This window comes from Lithobates pipiens, unplaced genomic scaffold, assembly GCF_037356315.1.
Source record: "Lithobates pipiens isolate NorthernLeopardFrog02 unplaced genomic scaffold, aLitPip1_a1.2 Scaffold_18, whole genome shotgun sequence".
Lineage (NCBI taxonomy): Eukaryota > Metazoa > Chordata > Amphibia > Anura > Ranidae > Lithobates > Lithobates pipiens.
Window position 1 is genome coordinate 640,945,892 of NW_027507758.1, and position 25,778 is coordinate 640,971,669.

Sequence of the window (25,778 nt, forward strand, 5' to 3'; positions counted from 1 at the left end):
TTTCCCCATCTGGCAGAGACAAGACTTCTTATAGAGTGTCAGCTTCTCGCATCGTCCAGCATCGGGAAATGGGCGATAAATACAATGATTCCTCCCCTTATATCCATAAATCCCGCCCTCTTATCATCAAAGTAAAAGATGTGACAACATCTGTGATAAATCATCGACGCATTTCACCTCATCAGTATCCAGTGATAAACCATAAAGTGACATCAAAGTCCATCCACGTCTCCTTTATACTTCAATAAATGATATCACCACCAATAAATGTCTCCAAAGCCTCCAGAGCTTCTTCCTCCAAATCTCAGTATATGCTCCAGCAAACCGTGTATAGTGGACTACAAAACTCCTCCTTCCCCAAACACCAATCCCGTGCTCTCTTGGTGCTCACGCTCAGATTGTACGCTCATCAGACCTCCATCACCCTCTTAATAAGTGGCTCCACAATACCTTTGGAGGAACCCTGGCTGAGAAAGGCTGGACTAGGCAGTAATATATTTCTATCCCCCTTAGTGGGAGTGGAGATGACCCCATCTATAAGGATCTACAGTACATACAAATACAGCACAAGGTCGGGTTCACACTACCAGACGCTTGTCAGGGCTGCAGTTGCTCTGAGCTCCACAAGGTGGTGATCTCACTTCTGCCCAGACTGGAAGTCTCTAGGGAAGACAGGAAGTGATGTCAGGTACAGACAGGAAGTTCCGGGTGAGAGGTGAGTGAGGAGGAAGTAGAGAGAAGACGTTGCTGGAAGAGGCAGCAGATGAGGTAATACGATCTTATTTTCTATTTACACCCAGTACCCCCCCCCCCCCCTGTCATGTCCGTCCTCTTCCTCCATAGTCACTGTGATGTCTTTTATCTCCAGCAGATGATGATACACATATATATATATATATATATAGTGTGAAAATGTAGAATAACCCCTTCAGGGGCAGAACATTCCCCACTTACAGGGCCAGAACATTCTCTTCATTTTGGAGATGTGTCACCTTTCCCACCAATCAACTTCTCACCTCATCTGTCTATACTAATGGTTTATACCACTTTTATTAGTGCTTAGGAATGAAGAATCCTATGACATCACACTGACCTCATCGCTCCTCCTCCCGATGTCCCTCCATCTGGCACTTTTCTTTTTATTTAATAGTTTTAGGGTGTGGGCGGCCCCTTGGCATCCTCACAAGGAAAACAGGACTGTTGTAATGACACCAGAATTATTTTACCTGCATAGTGTGGGGGTCCTGTGTGGGTAAATCATATCTCAATCTGAAGTGGGGCTTTAATAAAATGGAGACCTGAATGGAGAGGTGAGGAGGATTCTGGGAATATCATTTGATTTTACTATTTGTGTTCAGATCTAGAGTTTTCCTCCTATGAAGTCTGGAGATGATATGACCATCACATTGCCTCCACCTCCCTCCCTGATAGAATAGAGAAATACAAAGAAGATTCTAGAAGTCACCAGAGAGATGATGGAGGTGTCAGGTCCCTATAAGGTGTCAGGATGTCACTGTCTATTTCTCCATGGAGGAGTGGGAGTATTTAGAAGGACACAAGGATCTCTACGAGGACGTCATGATGGACAATCAGCCGCCCCTCACATCACCGGGTAAGAGGAGACTTTATTGTAAAGGAGAGAGCAGTACGGAGGCTCCACCTAGATCCCCCATCATCTGATAAACACATAGAAACAATGTATTCAGTCAGTGTGTGTGTTTCCTACAGATGGATCCAGTAATGGGAACCCACCAGAGAGATGTCCCCGTCCTCTGTATTCCCGGGATTCCACACAGGAAGGTCACACCATCCCCCACCATCATCAGGTAGATGATTGACAATTATTGGTAGTTCTGATTTATACACAGCATGATTGCTACAATGAATGTTTTATTATATATTCAGAGTGGAAACCTCGGGATGATAATATTGATGTTAAAGAAGAGTATAAAGAGGAGGATGAGGAGTATGGAGTGATGGAGGAGTTTTCAGAAGGACACAAGGATGTGATGGAGCCACCAAATACCAGGAACCCACCAGAGAGATGTCCCCGTCCTCTGTATTCCCGGGATTCCACACAGGAAGATCACACCATCCCCCACTGTTACAAGGTAGGTAGGATGCATCATCTAGAACATGGATTTGAGGAGACAGGGGGGTTTATTTACTAAAGGCAAATCCACTGTGCACTTGGAGGTGCAGTCGCTGTAGATCTGAGGGGAACATAAAAAAACTGCATGTTTGCTTGCATATGATTGGATGATCAAAATCAGTAGAGCTTCCCCTCATTTCAGATCCTCCCCTCAGATCTAAAGTGACTGCACTTCCATGTGCACTTGTAGTGCGTAGCAGATTTGCCTTTAGTAAACCAACACCAATGTCTTTTTATTTTATTTTATTGTATTTTTTATGTGATGTCACAATAATAAATCTTCTATCTTACAGATGATATTTTCTCTCTCATTCTATTGGTTTAGAGTGGAGATCCAATCGATATAGAATTTGAGGTGAAATCAGAAGAAGAAGAGAAGTATGTGAGGGATGATCAGCAGTCTATAGAGGAGGATGGAATAACGGGGACATTTATAGAGGAGGACACTCCTACAGAGATCAGCACAGGTGGGTCATTAACACTAAATACATTCCTCCACCCATACTGCTCACTGATTGGTCCAGAGTAGGGCGGGGGCTGGGTGATATCAGCCTGTAATCCCCTGGTCACTTTCCTGAGCTGTGTTCCCCGTCCTGTATTCCTGGATTTCTCTCCAATAATCTTCCTTCTCTGTGATACCGCCACAATTTATGTATCTAGACTGGATTTATGGAGGTTCTGGGGATCAGCTGGCAGAAAAATGTTCATATTAAAAATACACGTCTAGCAAGATCCCTGAGAGAACAATTTTCCCGGGGTTACTTGTTCTGTTGGTAAAAAGTATACCGCGCTAAATGCTAAAAAAATGACATACAGGTAATAAATATAGGTGATACACTGGTGACAATTAATAAAACAGTCCCCAATGAAAGAAAGGTACTTGTGCTGGTGGAACAGTATCCAGTGCTGTGACTTGAGTAATAGATGGATGATTCTGTGCTTCTTAAGTGCTTTAAATAGGGTGCCCCTCCTAGTAGATGTGCACTCACCCCTGGGAGTGGACCAACTATCGCTAGTTAGGTCAAATGCGCGTGTGGGGCGACCCCTGTGGATATCCTCTGGACCGATGATTGGCAGCGGTGAAGTTCCTCATATAAATAGATATAATAGAAGAAGCCTCATTGTGCAGTACCGTTGATGAAGAGCTTTTTATAACAAAAAATATAAAGATATTCAACTCACATGTATGAGTGCCTAATGTCGCGGCACCTGGAGTGAACAGCAGGTATAAGTAAATCCGTGAAATCCGCCTGGTTAGTTCATACACATATATAATGTGGGAGGAAGTGTGTGACAAAAATGTGACTCAACCTCTATGCATTTCAGCCTATCAGATTGGCTGTCCTCAGGAGGTGTATTGAGGGAATGTCGATGTCAACTGGGGCCCTTTTGGTGACACTTGATGTTGAAGCACTATACTCCAGCATCCCTCACGGACGGGGAGTCAGTAAGGCGTGGACATTTCTTAGGGAACTAGACCATACACAATGGAAGTAAATTTGTTCTCAGATTACTGTACTTCATTCTTACTCACAATTGGTTTCTTTTTTTAGACACCCATTATTTCCAGGTACAGGGGGTTCGCTATGGGCACACGTTGTGCACCTGCCAACGCAAACCTGTACCTGGGGGGATGGGAGCGGGAATTGTTTGCAAGAGAAACATTAAGCACATATACCGATCAGGCCCTGTGCTGGTTCCATTTTATCGATGATATTTTTATCATCTGGACAGGCATGGTTGAATTGCTAACTGAGTTTGTGGGTTGTATTAACTCAAACAATTACAATCTTAAATTCACATTCAATTATCATCCTGTACAAATCACTTTCCTAGATCTCCAGATATATGTGGATCCCAACCATTGCCTAGCCACAAATTTATATAGAAAGGAAACATCAGGCAATACAATTCTACATGCGGATAGTTCTCACCCAATTTCCTTAGTGCATAGCAAACCACAGTCAGCCCTCCTTAGACAACGTTTACTGGCATGCGGCTATAACAAATCTTTACTCAGAAAGGAATACAAAAAAGCTTTAACATGGGACAGAAACTCACTGGTCTATAAGATGGCCCAAAAAATGAGGAATTCCCATTCTTCCACAGTAAAATGTATCACTATATTTTCTTCCCAACATTCTCAAGTGTGCCAACTACTAAATAAACATTGGCATCTTCTTATAAATGACCATGTTATTTCCAAATATAGTCAATCTACTCCAGAGATTGTGTTCTGTAGGAACACCTCTCTACGGGATAAACTAACCCAGAGCCACTATATTCCCATCTCTTGCCATAATAGAATGCCTAAAGGCATTTTTACACATGGATCCTGTGACATGTGTCCCTGGGATTGAGAGGGAACCCTCTACGCGCTTCCCGATGGGGAGATTTTCACTCCATGTTTTTTCACGAATTGCAATACAAAAGGGGTGATCTATTTGATGCAGTGCCGATGCGGATCATTTTATGTGGGTAAAACGATCCAACATCTGAGACAGAGGATCAATGATCATATCCTTTACTCCTCTAATGGAAAAATGATCACCCCAGTGAGCCGCCACCTTGATTTGTACCAGAGATTTGACACAAGTTATGTGTCATTTATGGTCCTGGAGGTGATACCCCAAGATCCGAGAGGAGGGAATTGGGATAAGAGAATCCTACAAAAGGAAACCTTTTAGATAGAACAACTGCATGCTATCAAATCGGCAGGTTTGAATGAAGTTCTCTCATATAAGCCTTTCTTGTGAAAAATCCTGAATCCTCGTGGGAGAGGAACCTGTCACCCCCCTTCCAAAAACTAGCACTTTCTTTCTCTCCTTGGCAAAAAATAACTTTTTTTATCAACAAAAATTTATTTTTGAATACTGTACATTTGCTCTGACACGGACCTATTGCCTATTCCGATACAAAGTTTCCTTTTTTGCTAATATACAGTGCCTTGAAATTTTGTCATATTTTCAACCAAAAACGTAAATCTATTTTTTTAAATGTATTTTATGTGGCAGAGTGGCGCATAATTGTGAAGTACAAGGAAATTGATAAATTGTTTTCAAATTTTTTTTTCCCCAAATAAATATGTGAAAAGCTTGGGGGCATTTGTATGGCGTCCCCTTTACTCCGATACCCCTAACTAAAATCTGATGGAACCAATTGCCTTCAGAAGTCACCTAATTAGTAAATAGAGTCCACCTGTGTGTAATTTAATCACAGTATAAATACAGCTGTTCTGTGAAGCCCTCAGAGGTTTGTTAGAGAACAAACAGCATCATGAAGGCCAAGGAACACACCAGACAGGTCAGGGATAAAGTTGTGGAGAAGTATAAAGCAGGGTTAAGTTATAAAAGAATCTCCCAAGCTTTGAACATCTCACAGAGCTCTGTTCAATCCGTCATCGGAAAATGCAAAGAGTATGGCACAACTGGAAACCTACCAAGACATGGCCGTCCACCTAAACTGACCGGCCGGGCAAGGAGAGCATTCATCAGAGAAGAGCCAAGAGGTATATGGTAACTCTGGAGGAGCTGCAGAGATCCACAGCTCAGGGGCGAGAATCTGTCCACAGGACAACTATTAGTCGTGCTCTCCACAAATCTGCCCTGGAGAGTGAAAGAGTTGATGAAAGTTGGTGAAAGAAAGCCATAAGAAGTCCTGTTTGTAGTTTGTAAGAAGCCATGTGGGGGAGGGGGCAGCAAACATGTGGAAGAAGGTGATCTGGTCAGATGAGACCAAAATTTAGCTTTTTGGCCAAAAAGCAAAACCCTATGTATGGTGGAAAACTAACACTGCACATCACCCTGAACATACCATGAAACATGGTGGTGGCAGCATCATGTGGTGGGGATGGTTTTCTTCAGCAGGGACAGGGAAGCTGGACAGAGTTGATGGGAAGATGGATGGAGACAAATACAGGGCAATCTTAGGCCGCGTACACACGGGCGGACTGTATGGCCTACTTAGTCCGTCATACAATCCGACGGACAGTCCGTCATACTTTCAAATGAACGGACTTGACCACACACGGATGCACAAACAGTCCGTCGAAAGCTTGCGCGATGACGTGTACAGCACGTACGACGGGACTAGAAATAGGAAGTCCAATACACAGCAATGCAACCTTCCGCCGTGTAAATCCTTTCTGAGCATGCACCATTCTTAGTCCGTCGAACTAGCCTACTCACGAGCGGATTGTCCGCTGAAACCAAAGTATGACAGACAGAATTTTTCGAAAAATCCGAAATACTTAGTACGCCAGACTGCACGCTGAAAAAGTCCGCTGAAGCCCACACACGAGCGGACTGTCCGCTGAAATGTGTTTCGACGGACTAAGTAGGCCATACAGTCCGCCCGTGTGTACGCGGCCTTAGAAGAAAATCTGTCTGCAAAAGACTTGAGACCGGGGCGGAGGTTCACCTTCCAGCAGGACAACGACCCGAAACATCCAGCTAGAGCTACAATGGAATGGTTTACATCAAAGCATATTCATGTGTTAGAATGGCCCAGTCACAGTCCAGACCTAAATCACATTGAGAATCTGTGTAAGACTTGAAAATTGCTGATCACAGACGCTCTCCATCCAATCTGACAGAGCTTGAGATATTTTACAAAGAAGAATGGGCAAAAATGTCCTCTCTAGATGTGCAAAGCTGGTAGAGACACCCCCAAAAAGACTTCCAGCTATAATTTCAGAGAAAGGGGGTTCTACAAAGTATTGACTCGGGGGGGGGGGGGGCCATATACATGCCCCCCACACTTTTTTTCACATATTTATTTGTAAAAAAAAATTGAAAACCATTTATCATTTTCCTTCCACTGCACAATTATGTGCCACTTTGTGTTGGTCTATCCCATAAAATCTCAATAAAACACATTTACGTTTTTGGCTGTAACATGACAAAATGTGGGAAATTTCAAGGGGTATGAATACTTTTTTAAGGCGCTGTATATATGGAACGTTAATTTTATCGTGACTATTATCATCACTGAGTCATTATATTTTTTTTGTATAGGTTTTACCTTTTTTGAACATAATTTGTCACTGGGGGAGTCATCCAGGGTATGAATGCGTGGGACACCCCGAGTCTCCTTTTGGAGGCTGTTATGCGGTTGGCAGTGCCGTTCACCTGGCCTTTCAATTGGGCTTGGATCCTATATGGAGTAGCAGTGTTCACAGCACTCAGGGAGTTCACTAGAGGACGCTTAGTCACTCTTTGTTCCCCCTGTTTGCTGTCAAGTGGCTGTTTGGATCGCCTATGGAGCCCTGCACTTAGACCTGTAATTTCCCATGGGCGGCGGCATGTGTGGTACATGAGAGGACGCGCCCACTCCTCCATGCACTTGTCAGGTGCTTTGTGGCCATCACTTCCGGGTACGGCAGCGGCCGCAAGTGCACATGGACCGACCTAGGTGGCGCATGTGTGGGATGAACGGTCGGGCTAGGAGCATCACACGCTGTCCAGATGGCGTGCGGACCCCCTGACTGGGATGGGTATTTAATGGAGGGTTCGTTTGGCAACATTTAGGCAAGACGTGGCCATTCCTTGGGACCCTGGAGCTGTAGGAAACATGGCATGGGCCAAATATACTGGTAAGTAGGCTCCTCTTGTAATAAGCAAAGGAAGAAGATTTATACACCTGTTTATATGACTTATTACTAAATGGTGCCTTTTTATTTATTTGTAATACCCTCAGAGCCATGGATGGTACTTAACCTCCCTGGCGGTTTTCTCGAGTGTGGCTCGGGGTTACGTTTCAGTACCATTTAGCGGTAACTCCCGAGCCACAGTCAGGATTGCATTGCAGGATCCTGGTGCGGTGTACTTACCTTGTCAACAAACGAAAGTAGACTCTGGACTGCAGCAGTCCAGAGTCTACTTTCGTTTGTTGCTATCAGGAATTGCCTGCACCTGTGGCCTCCGGGCCGAGAGAAGAGTTTACTATCTGCATGTGTGTTCCTGGAGCGGTGAGACTTTCTCTTCTCTGCACTACAATATCTGTACTTACCTTGTCCCCAGGATCCTGCGATGTCCCCCCCGCTGTGTCCGTGGGCTCTGTCCTCCTCCCAAAGCCTCTGTGTGCCGGGCTCTGTTCCCTGCGAGCGTCGCAACGCACGGGGGTGGAGCCTGACCACAAATTTAAAAAAACAAAAAAATCATAGCACATACAGTACACTGTAATCTTACAGATTACATTACTGTATGAAATGATTTCACCTCCCTTTTGTCCCCAGTGCTTTGTCCTGTGCCCTGCATGTAGTTTTATATGATATATACTGTTCTTTCTGCCTGGAAACTGGAAACTGGAGTTTGTCCATAGCAACCAAAATGTGTCCCTTTACACCAAAGTGGTTTTAGACCAGCTAGAAAACAGCGATAATAAATTAGAACACTTACAGAATTGAACGATAGTGAATTGTGGGAAAATTCATTTTATTATTATTTTTTATAATTATTTATTTATTATATTATAATTTATGATTTTGTGTTTCAAACTTTATCATACCCGGGATATCTACTAGACTCTTGTTTGGACAGATTTATTTGTGTTATTGCTAAGAATTACAGGCCTACAATATAAAATGCCAAATTTCTATGCAAAATAATTATACCGCTTTGAGACGCAAAAATCTGACATAATCATCCCGCCAGGGAGGTTAACCTATCATTCAGCTGATCACCTTTGATGCCAATAGATATCTCTCAGTTCATGTCCAATATACAGCTCTCCTGGCTCTGCAGTTTTCAGGGGCCCCAATGAGCTCCAGTCGCCTTATGGTGACCGGGAACCCCCTGTGACATCTTTGTGTTACCTGCCGGCCCCACCTCAGTGACAACTTCATACTTCTTCTTCTTTACACATATATTCATATAGCTCCAGAAGAAGCCTGTCCAGAGCGAGAAACTGGTCGAGCAAATTTTCAATGTACCCTTTGAATATTGAAGCAGAATTGATGTATTTCAGCTTGGCTCTATCAACCCCTCCATACATGACTACTGTATGATAAATGATTAGGTCATCTTATATATATATATATATATGTATGTGTGTATATTGTTACTATACAGGATTTATATAACAGTTTACGCAGCTCTTTGCAACATTAGGGCAGACATTACAATACAATTCAATACAGGGGGGAATCAGAGAGCCCTGCTCATTAGAGCTTACAATCTAGGAGGGAGGGTCAACTTATACAAAAGGTTAATAGCTGTGGGGGATGAGCTAATGGAGAAAATAGTGCAGTTGTTAGATGGAGGCAGGATAGGCTTCTCTGAAGAGGAACGTTTTCAGGGATCGCCTAAAAGTGGATACATTTGGAGACATTCTGACAGATTGGGGTAGGGAATTCCAGAGGATGGGCGAGACTCGGGAGAAGTCCTGGAGGCGGATATGGGGGGAGGTGATGAGGGAGCTAGAGAGCAGGAGGTCTTGGGAGGAACGAAGTGGGCGATTAGGTTGGTATTTTGAGACTAGGCTAGTGAGGTAGCCGGGGGCAGAGTTGTGGATGGGTTTGTAAGTAAGTGTTAGTATTTTGAATTGAATTTGTTGGGCAAGTGGCAGCCAGTGGAGGAATTGGCAGAGAGGGGTAGCAGACACTGAGCGGTTTGTAAGGTGGATGAGTCTGGCAGCAGCATTCATGATGGACTGAAGGGGGGATAGTCTATTTAAAGGTGAGCCAATGAGGAGGGAGTTGAAGTAGTCGAGGTGAGAGATAACCAGGGAGTGAATCGGGAGCTTTGTGGTTTCATTGGTTAGAAAGGGGCGTAGTTTAGAGATGTTTCGGAGATTGAGGCGGCAACTTTGGAAAGTGATTGGATGTGGGGCCGAAAGGAGAATTCAGAGTCCAGGATAACACCTAGCACCCTGACATGTGCGGGTGGGTGGACGTTGTGCCATTGCTCTTGAAAGAGAAGTCAGGGGAAGAGGCACGTGGGGAAGGAAATATTATAAGCTCGGTTTTGGACAAGTTGAGTTGGAGGAAGTGTTGTGACATCCATACAGATATGTCTATTAGTAAGTTAGTGATGTGTGAGGAGACTGATGGAGTGAGCTGAGGGGTGGAGAGATAGATTTGTGTGTCGTCAGCGTAGAAATGATATTGAAATCAGCTGATCCAGGGAAGAGGTGTAGATTGAAAATAAAAGAGGTCCAAGAACAGAACCTTGGGGGACCCCGACAGAGAAGGGAAGAGGAGTGGAGGAAGTAGAATTGTAAGTGACACTGAAGGTGCGTTGGGATAGATAGGATGAGAGCCACTGAAGAGCACAGTCATGGAGACCAAGGGAGTAATGTTTTTTGAGGAGGAGGGGGTGGTCAACCGTGTCAAAGGCAGCTGAAAGGTCCAGAAGTAAGGAGTACAAAATAATGTCTGTTGGTTTTTGCAGTTAGTAGGTAATTTGTGAGTTTTACAAGAGCAGTTTCTGTTGAGTGTTGAGATCGAAATCCATATTGAAGGGGATCAAGGAGGTTATTCTTAATGAGGTGGTCACTCAGTTGGTTGTAAACTAGGCGTTCAAGGAGTTTAGAGGAAAAGGGGAGCAAGGAGATAGGGCGTAGGTTGTTAAGATTGGTACGGTCCAAGGACGGCTTTTTAAGTAGGGGGTGACCAGTGCATGTTTCAGAGCATTGGGGAAAATGCCAGAGGTGAGGGAGAGATTGAAGATGTGAGTTAGAGAGTGTAGGATGGAGTCAGATGGCAACCATAGTGTTTGAGTGGGAATAGGGTCCAGGGGGCAGGTGGTTAGGTGGGCGTTAGAAAGGAGTTTAGCAACTTTGTCTGTAGTAGCAGTTTTGAATAAGTGTCAAGGGAGTGTCAAGAGTACCTGTTGTAATGGGGTCTTAACTGGGGGAGATATCTATAGAGTGGAGATTTCATCACGGATTGTATCAGTCTTGTTTTTGGAGTGATTAGCAATCTCCTGGGCAGTGAGTGACTCAGTGGGTGGAGGCAGTGGAGGACAAAGTAGAGAGTTGAAGGTAGAGAAAAGTTTACGGGGACTGGATGAGAACGTGTTAATAAGAGTTGTAAAATAGGTCTGCTTTGCAGTGTGGAGGAAAACATAGTATTTCTGGAGGGCAGATTTGTATTGATTGAAGTCATTGAGAGACTCGGCCTTGTGCCACAGACGCTCAAGAGGGCGACTACGTTTTTTTGAGAATTTTAGTGTCATCTGTTTGCCAGGGTTGTTGTTGTTGCCAGGGTTGTTGTTGCCAGGGTTGTAGGGGTCGAGGCCTGATTCTGCGTGTAGTGAGGGGAGCGAGCTTGTCCAGGGTGGAGGACAGGGATTTATTGTAGGTGGAAGTGGCTTGGTTGGGACAGGACAGGGGAGAGATTGTGTCATAGAGGTGGTCAGTAGCAGAATAGAGGAGAGAAGAGTTGAAGTTGCGAAAGTTTCTACGGGTGATGGTAAGACGATTGGAGGTAAAGGTGGTGGAAGACAGGGGGAGAGAGAAACGAATGAGGTGATGGTCGGAGAGAGGAAAAGGATTATTTGAGAAGTTGCATGGAGCGCATAGGTAGGAGAATACAAGGTCAAGGGTGCTGCCATCAGAGTGAGTGGGAGCCTGTAGCCATTGCTTCAGGTCAAATGAAGAGGTTAGACTAAGAAGTTTAGAAGTATCAGGAGTGTTTGTATTATCAGGGATGTTGAAATCACTGAGAAGGATTGTGGGAATTTCCGAAGAAAGAAAATAGGGTAGCCAGGCGGAGAACTCATTAAGGAAAGTGGATAATGGTCCAGGGGGGCCGGTAGATCACAGAAATTCTTAGGGAAGTTGAAGAGAATAGATGTATACAGTGAGCTTCAAATGATGAGAGGGAAAGAGAGGGAGGGGAGTGAATAACCTGGAAGGGGTTTGTAGGGATAAGAGGAATCCCACTCCACCTCCCTTGCTTCCATTAGGACTAAGGGAGTGAGTCCAGTGAAGGCCACCCTGGGAGAGGGAAGCAGGAGAAGGGGTGTCAGATTTGTGGAGCCAGGTTTCGGTGAGAGGAATTAGTGACAAAGAAGTCATAAACAGCGGTGAGTTTGTTGCAGACAGAGCGGGCGTTCCAGAGGGCACAGGAGAGGGGAGGCTGGCATTGGGAAGAAGAGGAACAGAGACTAAATTGCGTAGATTGTGACTACTGCCAGAGGGTGTAGGGTGATGGGTGTGTTGGGTACAGTTAAATAAGGGAGGCCCAGGGTTAGGGAAAATATCTCCAGTGGTTATGCAGAAAAGTAAGGGAGGTAATAGGAGAATACAATTTGTATGAGGGGACGTGCTTCAGTACCCTGGGGTGTTTGTTAGCAAGTGGGCTTAGAGTTAGAAATAGGTGATGAGTGTAGAAGTAGGGGGAGGGGAGAAGTGAGGGTGATATGTACAGATTGTGGGGTGGAGCAGGGGGGTGAAGAAAAGAGAGTTTGAGGAGAGAGGCTGCAATTGTGAAAAGGAGGAGGAGAGGTAAAGAGTGCATGTTTCAGAGAGGAAGGTGAGATCATTTGGAGATGAGGTCACCTGCAGTCAGCTGTGGTTTGCTTTGTGAAAATTGCTGAAGTGACACTTATTTAAAGTGATACAAAAAATGGTGTTGCGCTCCACACAAGAACTAAATTAAATTCAATAGTGGTGAATAAATAATCGCATACAAGATCTAAAACACACCTATGCGATTATTACAGATCAATTGATTATATCAATACCCTATATACATAAAATCATTATAAAGTGACCAGTATAAATATTCAAGTAGTACAAATATTCCTAGTAAAGTGCAAGTGAAGCAATAGGTAGCAAAGTCACAAATAGTAATGATAACAATACAGAAAGTGTACGATCCAAAATGTGTCTCAATCCGTAAAGTGCATCCAAGTGAAACAAATATTAAAAAATATATAGGTAAAAGAATATAATATAAGAGTAAAAATCAATAAATAAATAGACAAAAAAGTAAAAATAGATATAAAAACACAATCCAAAAAAATTCTTAAAGTGTCTCTATTTATAGAAAAAATGGCAATCCATATCAGGTCATGCAAATAAGTGAGTCCACACTGTGCTGTGTAATAGACTAGTTCTGTGAACAAACACGGGATAATTCCACCGGTGATCTCCCAAATCCTCAAGACAGGTGCGACGTCCGGGGTACGAACGAGGAGTCCGTTCGTTTTTAGCTGTAATTTTCGCTATTAATTGTGCTACTAAATGTGAGTACCCAGGACTATGTCCTTTTTATAATAAAACCTGTCTGACATTACTTCACTATTGGAGCCCCTTCTCTTTTTTCCAGGTGTGATCTATGGTCCATGGCTGAGTACCTAGAGGGGATTGCCTGGGAGATCTATACCAGCTGAGAACATACACTTTAACCATTGGAACGTATTGCTGTTTAACTGACAGCAGTGAGGTAAGGTACCCACTGCAGTCAGTGTGCGAGCACCTGTCTTGAGGATTTGGGAGATCACCGGTGGAATTATCCCGTGTTTGTTCACAGAACTAGTCTATTACACAGCACAGTGTGGACTCACTTATTTGCATAACCTGATATGGATTGCCATTTTTTCTATAAATAGAGACACTTTAAGAATTTTTTTGGATTGTGTTTTTATATCTATTTTTACTTTTTTGTCTATTTATTTATTGATTTTTACTCTTATATTATATTCTTTTACCTATATATTTTTTAATATTTGTTTCACTTGGATGCACTTTACGGATTGAGACACATTTTGGATCGTACACTTTCTGTATTGTTATCATTACTATTTGTGACTTTGCTACCTATTGCTTCACTTGCACTTTACTAGGAATATTTGTACTACTTGAATATTTATACTGGTCACTTTATAATGATTTTATGTATATAGGGTATTGATATAATCAATTGATCTGTAATAATCGCATAGGTGTGTTTTAGATCTTGTATGCGATTATTTATTCACCACTATTGAATTTAATTTAGTTCTTGTGTGGAGCGCAACACCATTTTTTGTATCACTATCGTAATCTGAGGGGAGGGTTTGCACCTCTGTCGGTGTTTTGCTGCAACCATATTAGCTCTTTTGTTTAACCATTGTAGCGCGAGGATAACCAATAATTACCATTTCCACTTATTTAAAGAACCCCACTTCTTAGGAAGAACCCCTGTATGTGCAGCCCCATCCACACAGCTAACGGAGCAAATCTTTTCACATCACATTCAAATTGCAAGAGGACCAAAAGGCCAAAATTGTAAAGATAAAGGAACCCATAATTTAGGTAAGACTTAATAGCTAAACAAACATTGAAATAATGTGAGCATGGCTACAGATTGAGTTGAAACAGCGGTGACAACCAGATTTACCAAATATGCATGTGAGCAGTCAATGTTCAGGTTAAGGTAGCTGGGGGTATAAACGCAGATATATGTGTATATACGTGTGTGTGTGTGTGTGTGTGTGTGTGTGTGTGTGTGTGTGTGTGTGTGTGTGTGTGTGTGTGTATGTATGTATGCATGTATGTATGTATATCTATATATATCTATATATATATATATATCTATATATATATATATATATATAGATATATATATATATATATATATCGATGTTTATTTGTAAAGCCATAGGGAACCTTCTCGTCTATCTACCAACCCAGTCCATGTAGGTTCAGGCTGAACTCTGGACTGTTTGGTTGGTCACTGAGAAATGTTTTTAAACCACATTCAGTTTGTAAATGTTTATTATTCTTGTCCTAGTCTTTTTCATGAATGGTTTTTAATAAATAAATACTGTCATTTTTTTTAACAAAGAGTACAATATGCCTGAAAAGTATTTTTTCAAATTCCTATATATACTCATTTTAGGATGTGGATTAGTATATAATTAACGGTGTTGTCCACAGAGCCACCCTGGGGTGACAACACTAAACATACCCATAGGAATTGTAAGATCCTCAGAGACAAAGCTGCCTGATGTGGGCGGAGTCCTGGTTTAGGGGAACCAATCAGCTCATGTCTAGTAATAATCTTTGTATTTCTATTTTAGTAGATGGACGGGAGATGAGGAAAACCTCAGAGGATTGTCTCACTTTGTCTCCAGACTGTAAAGTAGAAGATGAGGACATCACACAGTATAGTCCAGGAGAAAACCCGACTACCTCAAATGTCCATCCGGCACCACACGGTGTAGATGGACCATCGTATTCCTCTTATCCTGAGGAACCTCAGACTGTGAGGGACGGGGCCGTCCTTCCAACAGAGAAGAGCTTTTCCTGTACCGAGTGCGGGAAGTGTTTCCATACTAAATCCCATCTTATTGTGCATATAAGATCTCACACAGGGGAGAAGCCGTATTCCTGTCCTGAGTTCGGGAAATGTTTTTCAGATGAGTCCGGTCTTTCCACACATCAGAGATCTCACACAGGGGAGAAGCCGTATTCCTGTCCTGAGTGTGGGAAATGTTTTTCACAGAAGTCCAGTCTTTCCATACATCAGAGATCTCACACAGGGGAGAAGCCATATTCCTGTCCTGAGTGCGGGAAATGTTTTTCACAGAAGTTGCATCTTGACACACATCAGAGATCTCACATGGGGGAGAAGCCGTATTCCTGCCCTGAGTGTGGGAAATATTTTTCATGGAATTCCCATCTTTACACACATCAGAGATCTCACACAGGGGAGAAGCCGTATTCTTGTCCTGTATGCAGGAAATTTTTTTTATGGAAGTCCAGTCTTTCTGTACATCAGAGTTCTCACACGGGGAGAAGCCATATTCCTGTCCTGAGTGTGGGAAATCTTTTTCACATAAGTCCAATCTTCATACACATCAGAGATCTCACACAAGGGAGAAGCCGTATTCCTGTCCTGAGTGCTGGAAATGTTTTTCAAAAAAGTCTAGTCTTTCCAGACATCAGAGATCTCACATCGGAGAGAAGCCGTATTCCTGTCTTGAGTGTGGGAAATGTTTTTCACAGACGTCCAATCTTTCCAGACATCAGAGATCTCACACCGGGGAGAAGCCGTATTCCTGTCCCTAGTGAGGGAATTGTTCCTCACTGAAGTCCTGTCTTCCTGTACATCAGGAATACCACACAACCCTTGAGGTGTATTAGTGCCTTGGGTGTGGGAAATGTCTTCTATATGAATGTTGCTGGACATCACAGCTCTCATGTGGGGAAGAAGCACACCCTGATATACACCTCAGATATACTCCATGGGTGATCTCCATCATGTAAGAAACAGTTGATCACCAAAGACATGGATGAAGTGTTGTACCGTGTTGGCCATTGATAACAGTAGAAAAATTTAAATGGAGTCATTACCATTGGCTGAGTACATTTTGTGGTGGAAGATTTCACAAACACTTAGAGGTCTGTTTTAAAAATAAATAGTTGAACAAATGTGACAACATTATGATCATTGGCCCCATCTAGTGGCCATGAGGTATTGTGCTTTTTTTTACTGATTGAGGCAAAATGTCTTATGGCCACTAGATGGAGCCATTGATCATAGGAAATCACTGAGTTAAATTACGTGCAGAATATGTAACGAGTGGATGAATGTTTCTCACATTTGTCCAACATATTTTCTTTACATAAATCCCTTAGTTTCCTTTGTCAGGAATAGTTTCATACTAGTACCTGAGATCATACTCATACACTAATAATTACAGTAGACTTTGCAGGATAAAAGTTATTTAAACCAACAATATTATCTGATTCCCGCCCAGCCTAAAGTACAATGATGGTGGGACTGCTATTGTTCTGGGAGGACGTCATATGACATGCTACCATTCTTGCTGAATATGTGTGCTCACGGAGGCGAGTAGCGAGGCGATCGATGGTGCGCTGTCCCCCTTTGTCACGTACCTGGTTGGAGGCCGAAATGCCGAGAGGGCTCCCCTTGCGGCTGAGTGCAGTACACCCCTGAAGTTGGGTACAGAGGGTGTAGTGCCCAGAGAAGCACAGGTTGCCAGATGGATTCCGGAGATAAGAGCTGGTGGGCACCTGAAGGACACCAGGTAATGCAGGAAGCACAGCAGAGTTAAAGTCTATAAGAATCCTCGGTAATACTTGGCAAGGTGTGCATAAGGAGCAGTAGTGGAAGCCAGGCCAGGGGTCAAACACAGTAGATCCAGCAGGAGGATGAGGCAGGTTGCAGAAACGGGACAAACCAAAGGTCTGGTATCAGGAAGCAGGCAGGAACAGGTAACTGTAGCGAAGTCCGTAATACTAGCCGGGATCAGGTATAGGAGAAGACAGCAAGTCGGTAAAGCAAGCCAGGGGGTCAAAACCAGAAGAGCAGATCAGACAGATCAGGAACAAGCCGGGTCACAACAGGAATCCAAATAGTGCTTTCACAGAGGTTCAGGAACACAGGAAGACTGACATACCAGCAACTGCAGACACCAGCAGACTTCCTTATATAGGACCATGTGACCTGCTGGTAGAGATACTGGGTCCTAAAGTCCTTCTCCTGCCAGAGATTCTGGGTCCTAGAGCCCTTCTTCTGCTGTTGGCTCCCTGACAACTGACACTATAGCCAGTTCTCCTACGGACATTTCCCTGACAGTGCCCCCCCCCCCCCAAGGGGCAGCCTCCGGATGCCCCAACGGGCCAATGCTTCGGGATGTCTTCTGTGAAAGTCTCGCACAAGTCTAGGAGCATGCACATTGTTTTCAGGCTCCCAGGAATTGTCTTCGGGAGGGTATCCCTTCCATTTGATTAGGTACTGAACCTGCCTACCCCTCCTCCGGCAATCCATAATGGCTTCGACCTCAAATTCTGTTTCCCCTTCTACCAAGACTGGAGGTGGAGGTGGCTCTTCTCTTCCAGGGAAGGGACTGGGTACAGCTGGTTTAAGCAGGGATATGTGGAACACTGGATGGATCTTGTAAGTATTGGATAGTGCCAGCTCAAAAGCCACCGGATTTATCTCTCTTTTGATTTCAAAGGGACCGATGAATTTGGGTCCGAGCTTCCGGGAGGGACATGAGAGCTTGAGGTTTACTGAAGAAAGCCATACCTTGTCCCCAATCTTAAAGACAGGATTCCTTCTTCTTCTCTTATCATGGAACTTTTTATAGTCCTCTTGGGCTTTTCGCATGGCCTCCTGTAGCAACCTATAGTTGGATTGAATGAACCTTAATCGATCCTGGACAGCGGGAGCAGAAGTTTCAGGTATAGTATTTGGAAGGAAGGAGGGATGGAATCCATAGTTTGCCCAGAAAGGGGACTGATTGATTGCTGCATGCAAAGAATTATTGTATGCAAACTCAGCACAGGGAAGAAGGGAGATCCAGTCATCCTGCGAGCAAGTACAGAAACACCGAAGGTACTGTTCTAAGGTCTGGTTAGTCCTCTCTGTTTGACCATTGCTCTGAGGGTGGTAAGCTGAGGAAAGACACACTTCTATTGATAGCGATTTGCAGAGATCTCTCCAGAACCTGGAGGTGAACTGTACCCCTCTATTGGAGACAATACTATCTGGTAATCCATGTAATCTGACAATCTCTTTAATGAACATGTTTGCTGTGTCTGAGGCGGAGGGTGTGCCAATCATCGGAAGGAAGTGTGCCATTTTGGAAAGGCGGTCTACCACCACCATGATGGTGGTGCATCCCCCAGAGGGGGGCAGGTCTACTATAAAGTCCATGGATATTTCTTTCCAAGGTTGTTCAGGAATGGGTAATGGCCTCAAAAGTCCCCATGGCTTGGCATTGCAACCCTTGCTGCGCTGGCATATGGTGCAAGAGTTCACATACTTTCTGCAGTCCTGTCTTAGGCTGGCCCACCAAAATGAACGCTAAACGAGTTCAGTGGTTCTTCGTATCCCAAAATGCCCAGCAAGTTTATGGTCATGTGAAATTTTTAGAACCTGGAGTCTGACTGGCTGGGGAACAAAAATTTTATCCTGGTGCCACAGAAATCCATCTTGATTTCTCAGTGAGGAAACTTCTGATCCAGAGCACTGGGTTGAGGCTTGCTTGATTAAGGTCTTTAAGTCAGGTTGGATAAGCAAAAAATTCTGGGTAGATAGGATCGTACTTGGCTCTGTCATTTCAGGGGTGTCCGGAAACATTCGGGAGAGTGCATCTGCCTTCCCATTCTTGGAACCTGGCCTATATGTAATATGGAAATTGAACCTGGAGAAGAACAGAGCCCAGCGGGCTTGCCGAGGTCTTAAACGCTTGGCTGTCCTGAGGTACTCCAGGTTCTTATGGTCTGTAAAAATCATAATGGGATGAGCGGCGCCCTCCAATAAGTACCTCCATTCTTCTAGGGCAGATTTAATGGCCAGAAGTTCTCTATCTCCCACGTCATAATTTCTCTCTGGTGGGCTCATCTTTCGAGAGAAAAAGGCTACGGGGTGAAGAAGAGCCTTAGGTCCCTGCCGTTGGGACAGGATTGCCCCTGTAGCAACTTCAGAGGCGTCCACTTCCAATACGTAAGGCAGGGTCGGATCTGGGTGCCGTAGGATTGGGGCAGAAGTGAACAGGTTCTTTAATTTGTCAAAGGCTGTCTGGGCTGCTGGAGACCACTGGAACCGGACCTTCTGGTGGGTCAGCTGAGTGTTGGGTGCTATGGTGGTGGAGAAATCCTTCACAAACCTCCTGTAGAAGTTGGAGAACCCCACAAAGCGCTGAACACCTTTCTTGTCTGAAGGAGCTGGCCAGTCTAGTATTGCTTTCACCTTCTTTGGGTCCATTGAAATTCCTTCTGTGGAGATAATGAGACCCAGGAATTGAATAGATGTTTTTTCAAAATCACATTTGTCTGCCTTAACATATAGTCCATGTTTTCTCAAGGTTGAGAGCACCTTTTTTACGTGGATTCGATGAAGCTCCAAAGAGGCAGAAAAAATTAGGATATCATCGAGGTATACGATTACAAAGTAATCCAGGAATTCCCGAAAAATGTCGTTCACTAGATGCTGGAACGTGGCTGGGGCGTTGCATAACCCGAACGGCATCACAAGGTATTCAAAGTGGCCGAACCGTGTCCGAAATGCTGTTTTCCACTCATCACCCTGGCGTATGCGGACAAGGTTATAAGCGCCCCTCAAATCCAATTTAGTGAAAATCCGGGCGGTTCGGAACCTTTGGAAGAGTTCAGGAATGAGAGGGAGTGGGTATCTGTTCTTTACAGTGATCTTATTGATTTCTCTGTAATCTACACATGGCCGCAATGTACCATCCTTCTTCTCCACGAAGAATATACCTGCCCCAGCAGGAGAAGAAGAGGGTCGGATAAACCCCTTTTCAAGGTTCTCGTGAATATATACTCGAAGGGTCTCCAGCTCATTTTCAGATAGGGGGAAGATTCGTCCAAACGGGATCTCGGCCCCTGGGAGTAGTTCAATTGGACAGTCATAAGGCCGGTGAGGTGGGAGGACATCGGCCTTTTTCTTGTCGAAAATGTCTATAAACTCATGATAAGCTGGAGGAACATACTGGAGATTACTGAGAGCAGGTTGCACCGCCAGACAGCTAACAGGCTTACTGGAGCTGGGAGTAAAGCAATGCTGCAGGCAATATACTGAAGAAAGAGAGATTTCCTTCTTGGCCCAATTCATCTGTGGGTTATGTGCCTGCAGCCATGGAATTCCCAAGATTATGGGAAACATGGGGGAACATAGGACATCAAATCGGACAAATTCTTGATGGCCGGTATCTGTGGTAGTGAAGATGGGCATGGTTTCCTGGGTGACAACTCCAGAACTGGGCAGGGAACCATCAGCCAAAAGAACCTCAAGTCTTTGCTTTTTTTCATAGAGAGGCACACCAAGTTTCTTAGCCAGAGACAAGTCCATAAAACAGCTACATGCCCCAGAATCAATGATTGCTTGTAGCCGAATCTCCCTTTCTGCCACTTGTAAGGAGATGGGGAGAACAAGGTAAGAATGGCAGGATCCAGAGACTTGGAGATATGTGGAAGTTGGTGGGTAGACCTTACTGGGTCTTATGGGGCAGCTGCGCAAAAAATGTCCGGCCCCTCCGCAGTACAGGCAGAGATTGTCCTGTTGGCGGTGTTGTCTCTCCTCAAGAGTAAGGGAGGAACGGGCCAGGCCAACTTGCTTTGGTTCCCTTCCAGAAATTGCAGGGCAAACAGATGTGGGTGCTACAGCACGAGAAAACTTGGGTAGCATCTGTGTAGGCTGGAAGGATTGAGCACGTTCAGACCGCCGCTCCCGCAGGCGCCTGTCAAGCTGAATGGCTAGGTGAATAAGTCCATCAAGAGAGTCAGGAATAGCAACTCGAGCCAGTTCATCCTTAAGGATCTCAGACAGTCCTTGGCAGTACTGGAACCTGAGTGCTGCCTCATTCCAGTTAGTGTCAGTGGACCATCTGCAGAAATCAGCGGTATAATCTTCCACTGGGCGTTTTCCTTGCCGTAGAGCAACTAAGGCAGATTCAGCGGAGGCCGCACGCTGGGGGTCATCGTACAACAGAGTCATGGCCTCAAAGAAAGTGTCCATAGTATTCAAAGCAGAATTTTTTTGTTCCAGCAGGTTATGAGCCCAGGCTTGGGGTCCCTCAGATAATAAAGAAATGACAAATCCTACTTTCACAAACTCAGAAGCAAAAGTTCTAGGTTGGAGGGCCAGGTACAGTAGGCAGGCATTCTTGAAGGCCCTGAACTTTTTCCGGTCACCGGAGAATCGTTCGGGTGTAGGTATTCGTGGTTCAGGAGGAGGCAAGGAAACTGGAACCGTATTAGAGGAGGATGAACTAGAGTCCACCAAGGCTGGAGCAACAGGCAAATGCTGCAGCCGACCCTCCAACTGGAAATAGCCGTCCTGGAGCTTCTGTACAGCTTGTGTAAGGGTGGTGACTTGTTGACACATCATTTTGAGCGGGGAAGCACCTCCGTCGGCCTCGGTCATGGCTGGTATGTACTGTCACGTACCTGGTTGGAGGCCGAAATGCCGAGAGGGCTCCCCTTGCGGCTGAGTGCAGTACACCCCTGAAGTTGGGTACAGAGGGTGTAGTGCCCAGAGAAGCACAGGTTGCCAGATGGATTCCGGAGATAAGAGCTGGTGGGCACCTGAAGGACACCAGGTAATGCAGGAAGCACAGCAGAGTTAAAGTCTATAAGAATCCTCGGTAATACTTGGCAAGGTGTGCATAAGGAGCAGTAGTGGAAGCCAGGCCAGGGGTCAAACACAGTAGATCCAGCAGGAGGATGAGGCAGGTTGCAGAAACGGGACAAACCAAAGGTCTGGTATCAGGAAGCAGGCAGGAACAGGTAACTGTAGCGAAGTCCGTAATACTAGCCGGGATCGGTAAAGCAAGCCAGGGGGTCAAAACCAGAAGAGCAGATCAGACAGATCAGGAACAAGCCGGGTCACAACAGGAATCCAAATAGTGCTTTCACAGAGGTTCAGGAACACAGGAAGACTGACATACCAGCAATTGCAGACACCAGCAGACTTCCTTATATAGGACCATGTGACCTGCTGGTAGAGATACTGGGTCCTAAAGTCCTTCTCCTGCCAGAGATTCTGGGTCCTAGAGCCCTTCTTCTGCTGTTGGCTCCCTGACAACTGACACTATAGCCAGTTCTCCTACGGACATTTCCCTGACACCCTTGGACACTGTGCATCACCGTTTGTGGAAAAGAGATGATGAGGTAGGTTCTTGACCATGTGATCAGCTGTGTCCAATCACATGTAATCAAGTGCTGGTTATCGGCATTTCCTTTCCTCATCGCTGTCAGTGTCACATGGTATCTGTACAGTTATGGCGTGTTTGTTCATCTTAAAGCTCTTCCCTCCCTCCTTCTTGCCAAGATATTATCCTCCAGGATATACAGCTGTATATATCTGGACCCCACTTATTGTTTTCCTAGGATAACAGGGTGAGACTCCGCTATGCTGTGTTTAGTTTGGCGGAGCCCCTAAGTGTAACAAGCATTGCCATTGTGTTGCAGGGGTTGTTCTGAAGATGGGGTATATTCCACGTCACATATAGTATTATTGGCCCCTAGGGATATTGCTACATAGCCATGGATTACATTGGAACCCACAGCTGATTATCTATATTGGATGCAAGTGCAATTTATGGGGTGAGATATCACAAATGTGCATACAATGGTGGCCTAGGTCTTGGTTTCTCTGTTTTTTAGAATGATCTCCTGTTTATGCATGCGGATGTTCATCTTACTGCCCACATTTTGGAACATTTGATGTAGTAAACTTACAAGATATTGGAGAGAATATTTTGTAAGTAAGGTATAAGGAGGGTGGATTATGTGAATCTTTCCCCTATCCCCCTTTGGGATATAAAGAGCTGCTACTAACTATGCTCTCTACTGTAGTGATATCATTTATAGTAGTGGGTAGATAATTAGTAGTTATTAGAATGATGATGTAAGTACTCTTCCGCAGCAACCCAATTCTTCCAGAGATATTCACTTTATTGACTTCCAACACAGAACAAAGTCTTGCAACAGACGATAGAATCCAACAGAGTAAATCTGACAACAAATATTTTTCCTAGACCTGTGCCTTCATAATCACACACCGAGTGAATAGACTGAACGCCATGTTATATCCCCAATACACTGAATGGCTGACCAATATGATTGGCCGTTTAACAGCTGTAGTCATAAACTGCTGCCCTAATTTGCATTCTTATATATATATATATATATATATATATATATATATATATATATATATATATATATATATATAACATCAACAAGTCCCCTTTAATATATGTGATTACTGATTAGATTAACAGATACCACTTTAACACCCTCTTGATGTGTAGAATACACTTGTATGGAATGCCTATATCCCTAATCTATATTCTTGTATATTAACATCAACAAGTCCCCTTTAATATGCGCAATTAGATTAACAGATACCAATGTGGCCTGTCTAGAATGGACTTGTCCTAGAATGCCTACATATAACACCATATATACATATACAAACCTACATACATACATATACAAAACACTATATCATTATATACCTATGCCGGGGCATTGCAGCAAAGAACATGGGCATATGATGAATCGTGTCTCTGGACCGATATGATCACGGCTCATTCTTTTTAGTAACGCCCATGTTCAGGGTTAAGCCCAAAAAATGTTTACATTTATAAACCTTGATAGGGCTCCAGTGCGAATTGTCTGGGAAGAGTTGAATGTGCGCTGGTGGCGATGTACAAATTTCATCAGCTCACAATAGATTGATACAGATCTGTGAAAAACAAATGTTGATTTTGACAGGGTTGAGAATATTATAATTAAGAGTCCAGAATTGGAAAGTAAATAAAGGGAAGTTGTATATTCCGGGCGCTACGCCAGAGGAATTGTGGTTAGTAAAGAAAAAGAGAAGTAACTGTGTTGTGTAATTCCGGACATTAGAGAGAAAAATATTAAGGTTTGAAGGTGTTATGGACAAATGAAGGATGAATGGAATGGCCAAATGAATGTGGAATGAGAGAGTGGTTGTATTGTGTTTAACGAACACACAGGGTATCATTTCGATTAGTAAAGTATTTTAAGTGTGTGTCTGGAATGTGCAGAGCAGGTTGTCTCATATTGTGTTTAGGCGCATGTTATATTTTCCCTAAAAGTTTGGGGTTAAATTAAATTAAAAGAATTGATAAAGGGATTTTGGTAACGGAAGGGTGAAATTTGAAAAAAAATGTTCGAAGAAGTTACTGAAATTAAATGACTGGGATGAGGATACATTGCTGCATATATTGAGTCCATGGGGTACTAAAATGTGATAGGAAGGATTCATTTGAAATAAGAAATCAGAATGACTATTCTGAATATTTACCTTCTGAATTCCCAGGGTGTCAGTCATGAAGTGTTGATGATGAAATGTTGTCTATCCATCAATGTTTTGTTTGTTGCTGATGATCAGACATATTTGCAAAGTTGGGAGACTTCTGAGTCAGAATATAGCCTCATACACACGATCGGACTTTGTACAAACTTTCCCGTGGACTTTTGTACAAAGGGCGTAGTCCACAAGTTTGTATTGCATACACACGGCAGGACTTTTTAGGCAACAAACACAAACGTAGTGACGTTTCAACGTACTGATGACACTTCAAAAGTGGACGTTCAATTACTCCAGCGCCACCTTTGGTCAACTTCTGTATTGTAGTCTGATCTTTTGCATTGGTTCTGAGTATGCGTGTTTGTACCTTGTACAAAAGTCCGATGGTTTTGCGTACACACGATCAGACTTTGCTCCATCAGACTTATGTTGTCAAAAAGTTTGTCCGTTCGCACAGCCAACAAAAGTCAGATGAAAACAGAAAAAGTTTGTCCGATGGAGCGTACACACAGTCGGATGTTGCTCCAAAACAGATAATTTGCATGTTTGTTGTCAAAAAGTCAGATCGTGTGTACGGGCCTTTAGTGTTTGGTTAAAATGTTCTGTCCTAAGTCCCTCGGGTCCACTTGGGTCGCGGGAATAGAAGAAACTAAAAAGCTTTTAGTTTTGTTAAAGTTCTGCTATAATACTGGATTTGGAAAAATGTTTAGTTAAATATATTGAAGCTATATAATGAAAACCCTCGCTGAGAAACATTTTCATTCCTGCATGTTTTACTTATGTTTGAGCCAATTAAGAATATTATTTTTAATACCTCCAATGGTTAAGGCCTAAATTGATCAGGTAGATTCTGTG

The 25,778-nt window shown here is 43.8% G+C and overlaps 2 protein-coding genes across 2 annotated transcripts in view; one reads left to right on the top strand and one right to left on the bottom strand.

Annotated features, from left to right (window-relative positions):
• The window catches only part of LOC143986903 (uncharacterized), a 1,023,878-nt gene that overhangs the window by 12,439 nt on the left and 985,661 nt on the right, over positions 1 to 25,778 (bottom strand). The gene's annotated exons all lie outside the window — the stretch shown is intronic.
• Positions 1,567 to 25,676, top strand: LOC143989696 (uncharacterized). The gene is made up of 5 exons (XM_077489966.1): positions 1,567 to 1,612; positions 1,729 to 1,826; positions 1,906 to 2,111; positions 2,478 to 2,619; positions 15,163 to 25,676. The coding sequence occupies exons 2-5, from the start codon at positions 1,760 to 1,762 to the stop codon at positions 16,173 to 16,175; spliced, it is 1,428 nt and encodes a 475-aa protein (XP_077346092.1). The 5' UTR covers positions 1,567 to 1,612; positions 1,729 to 1,759; the 3' UTR covers positions 16,176 to 25,676.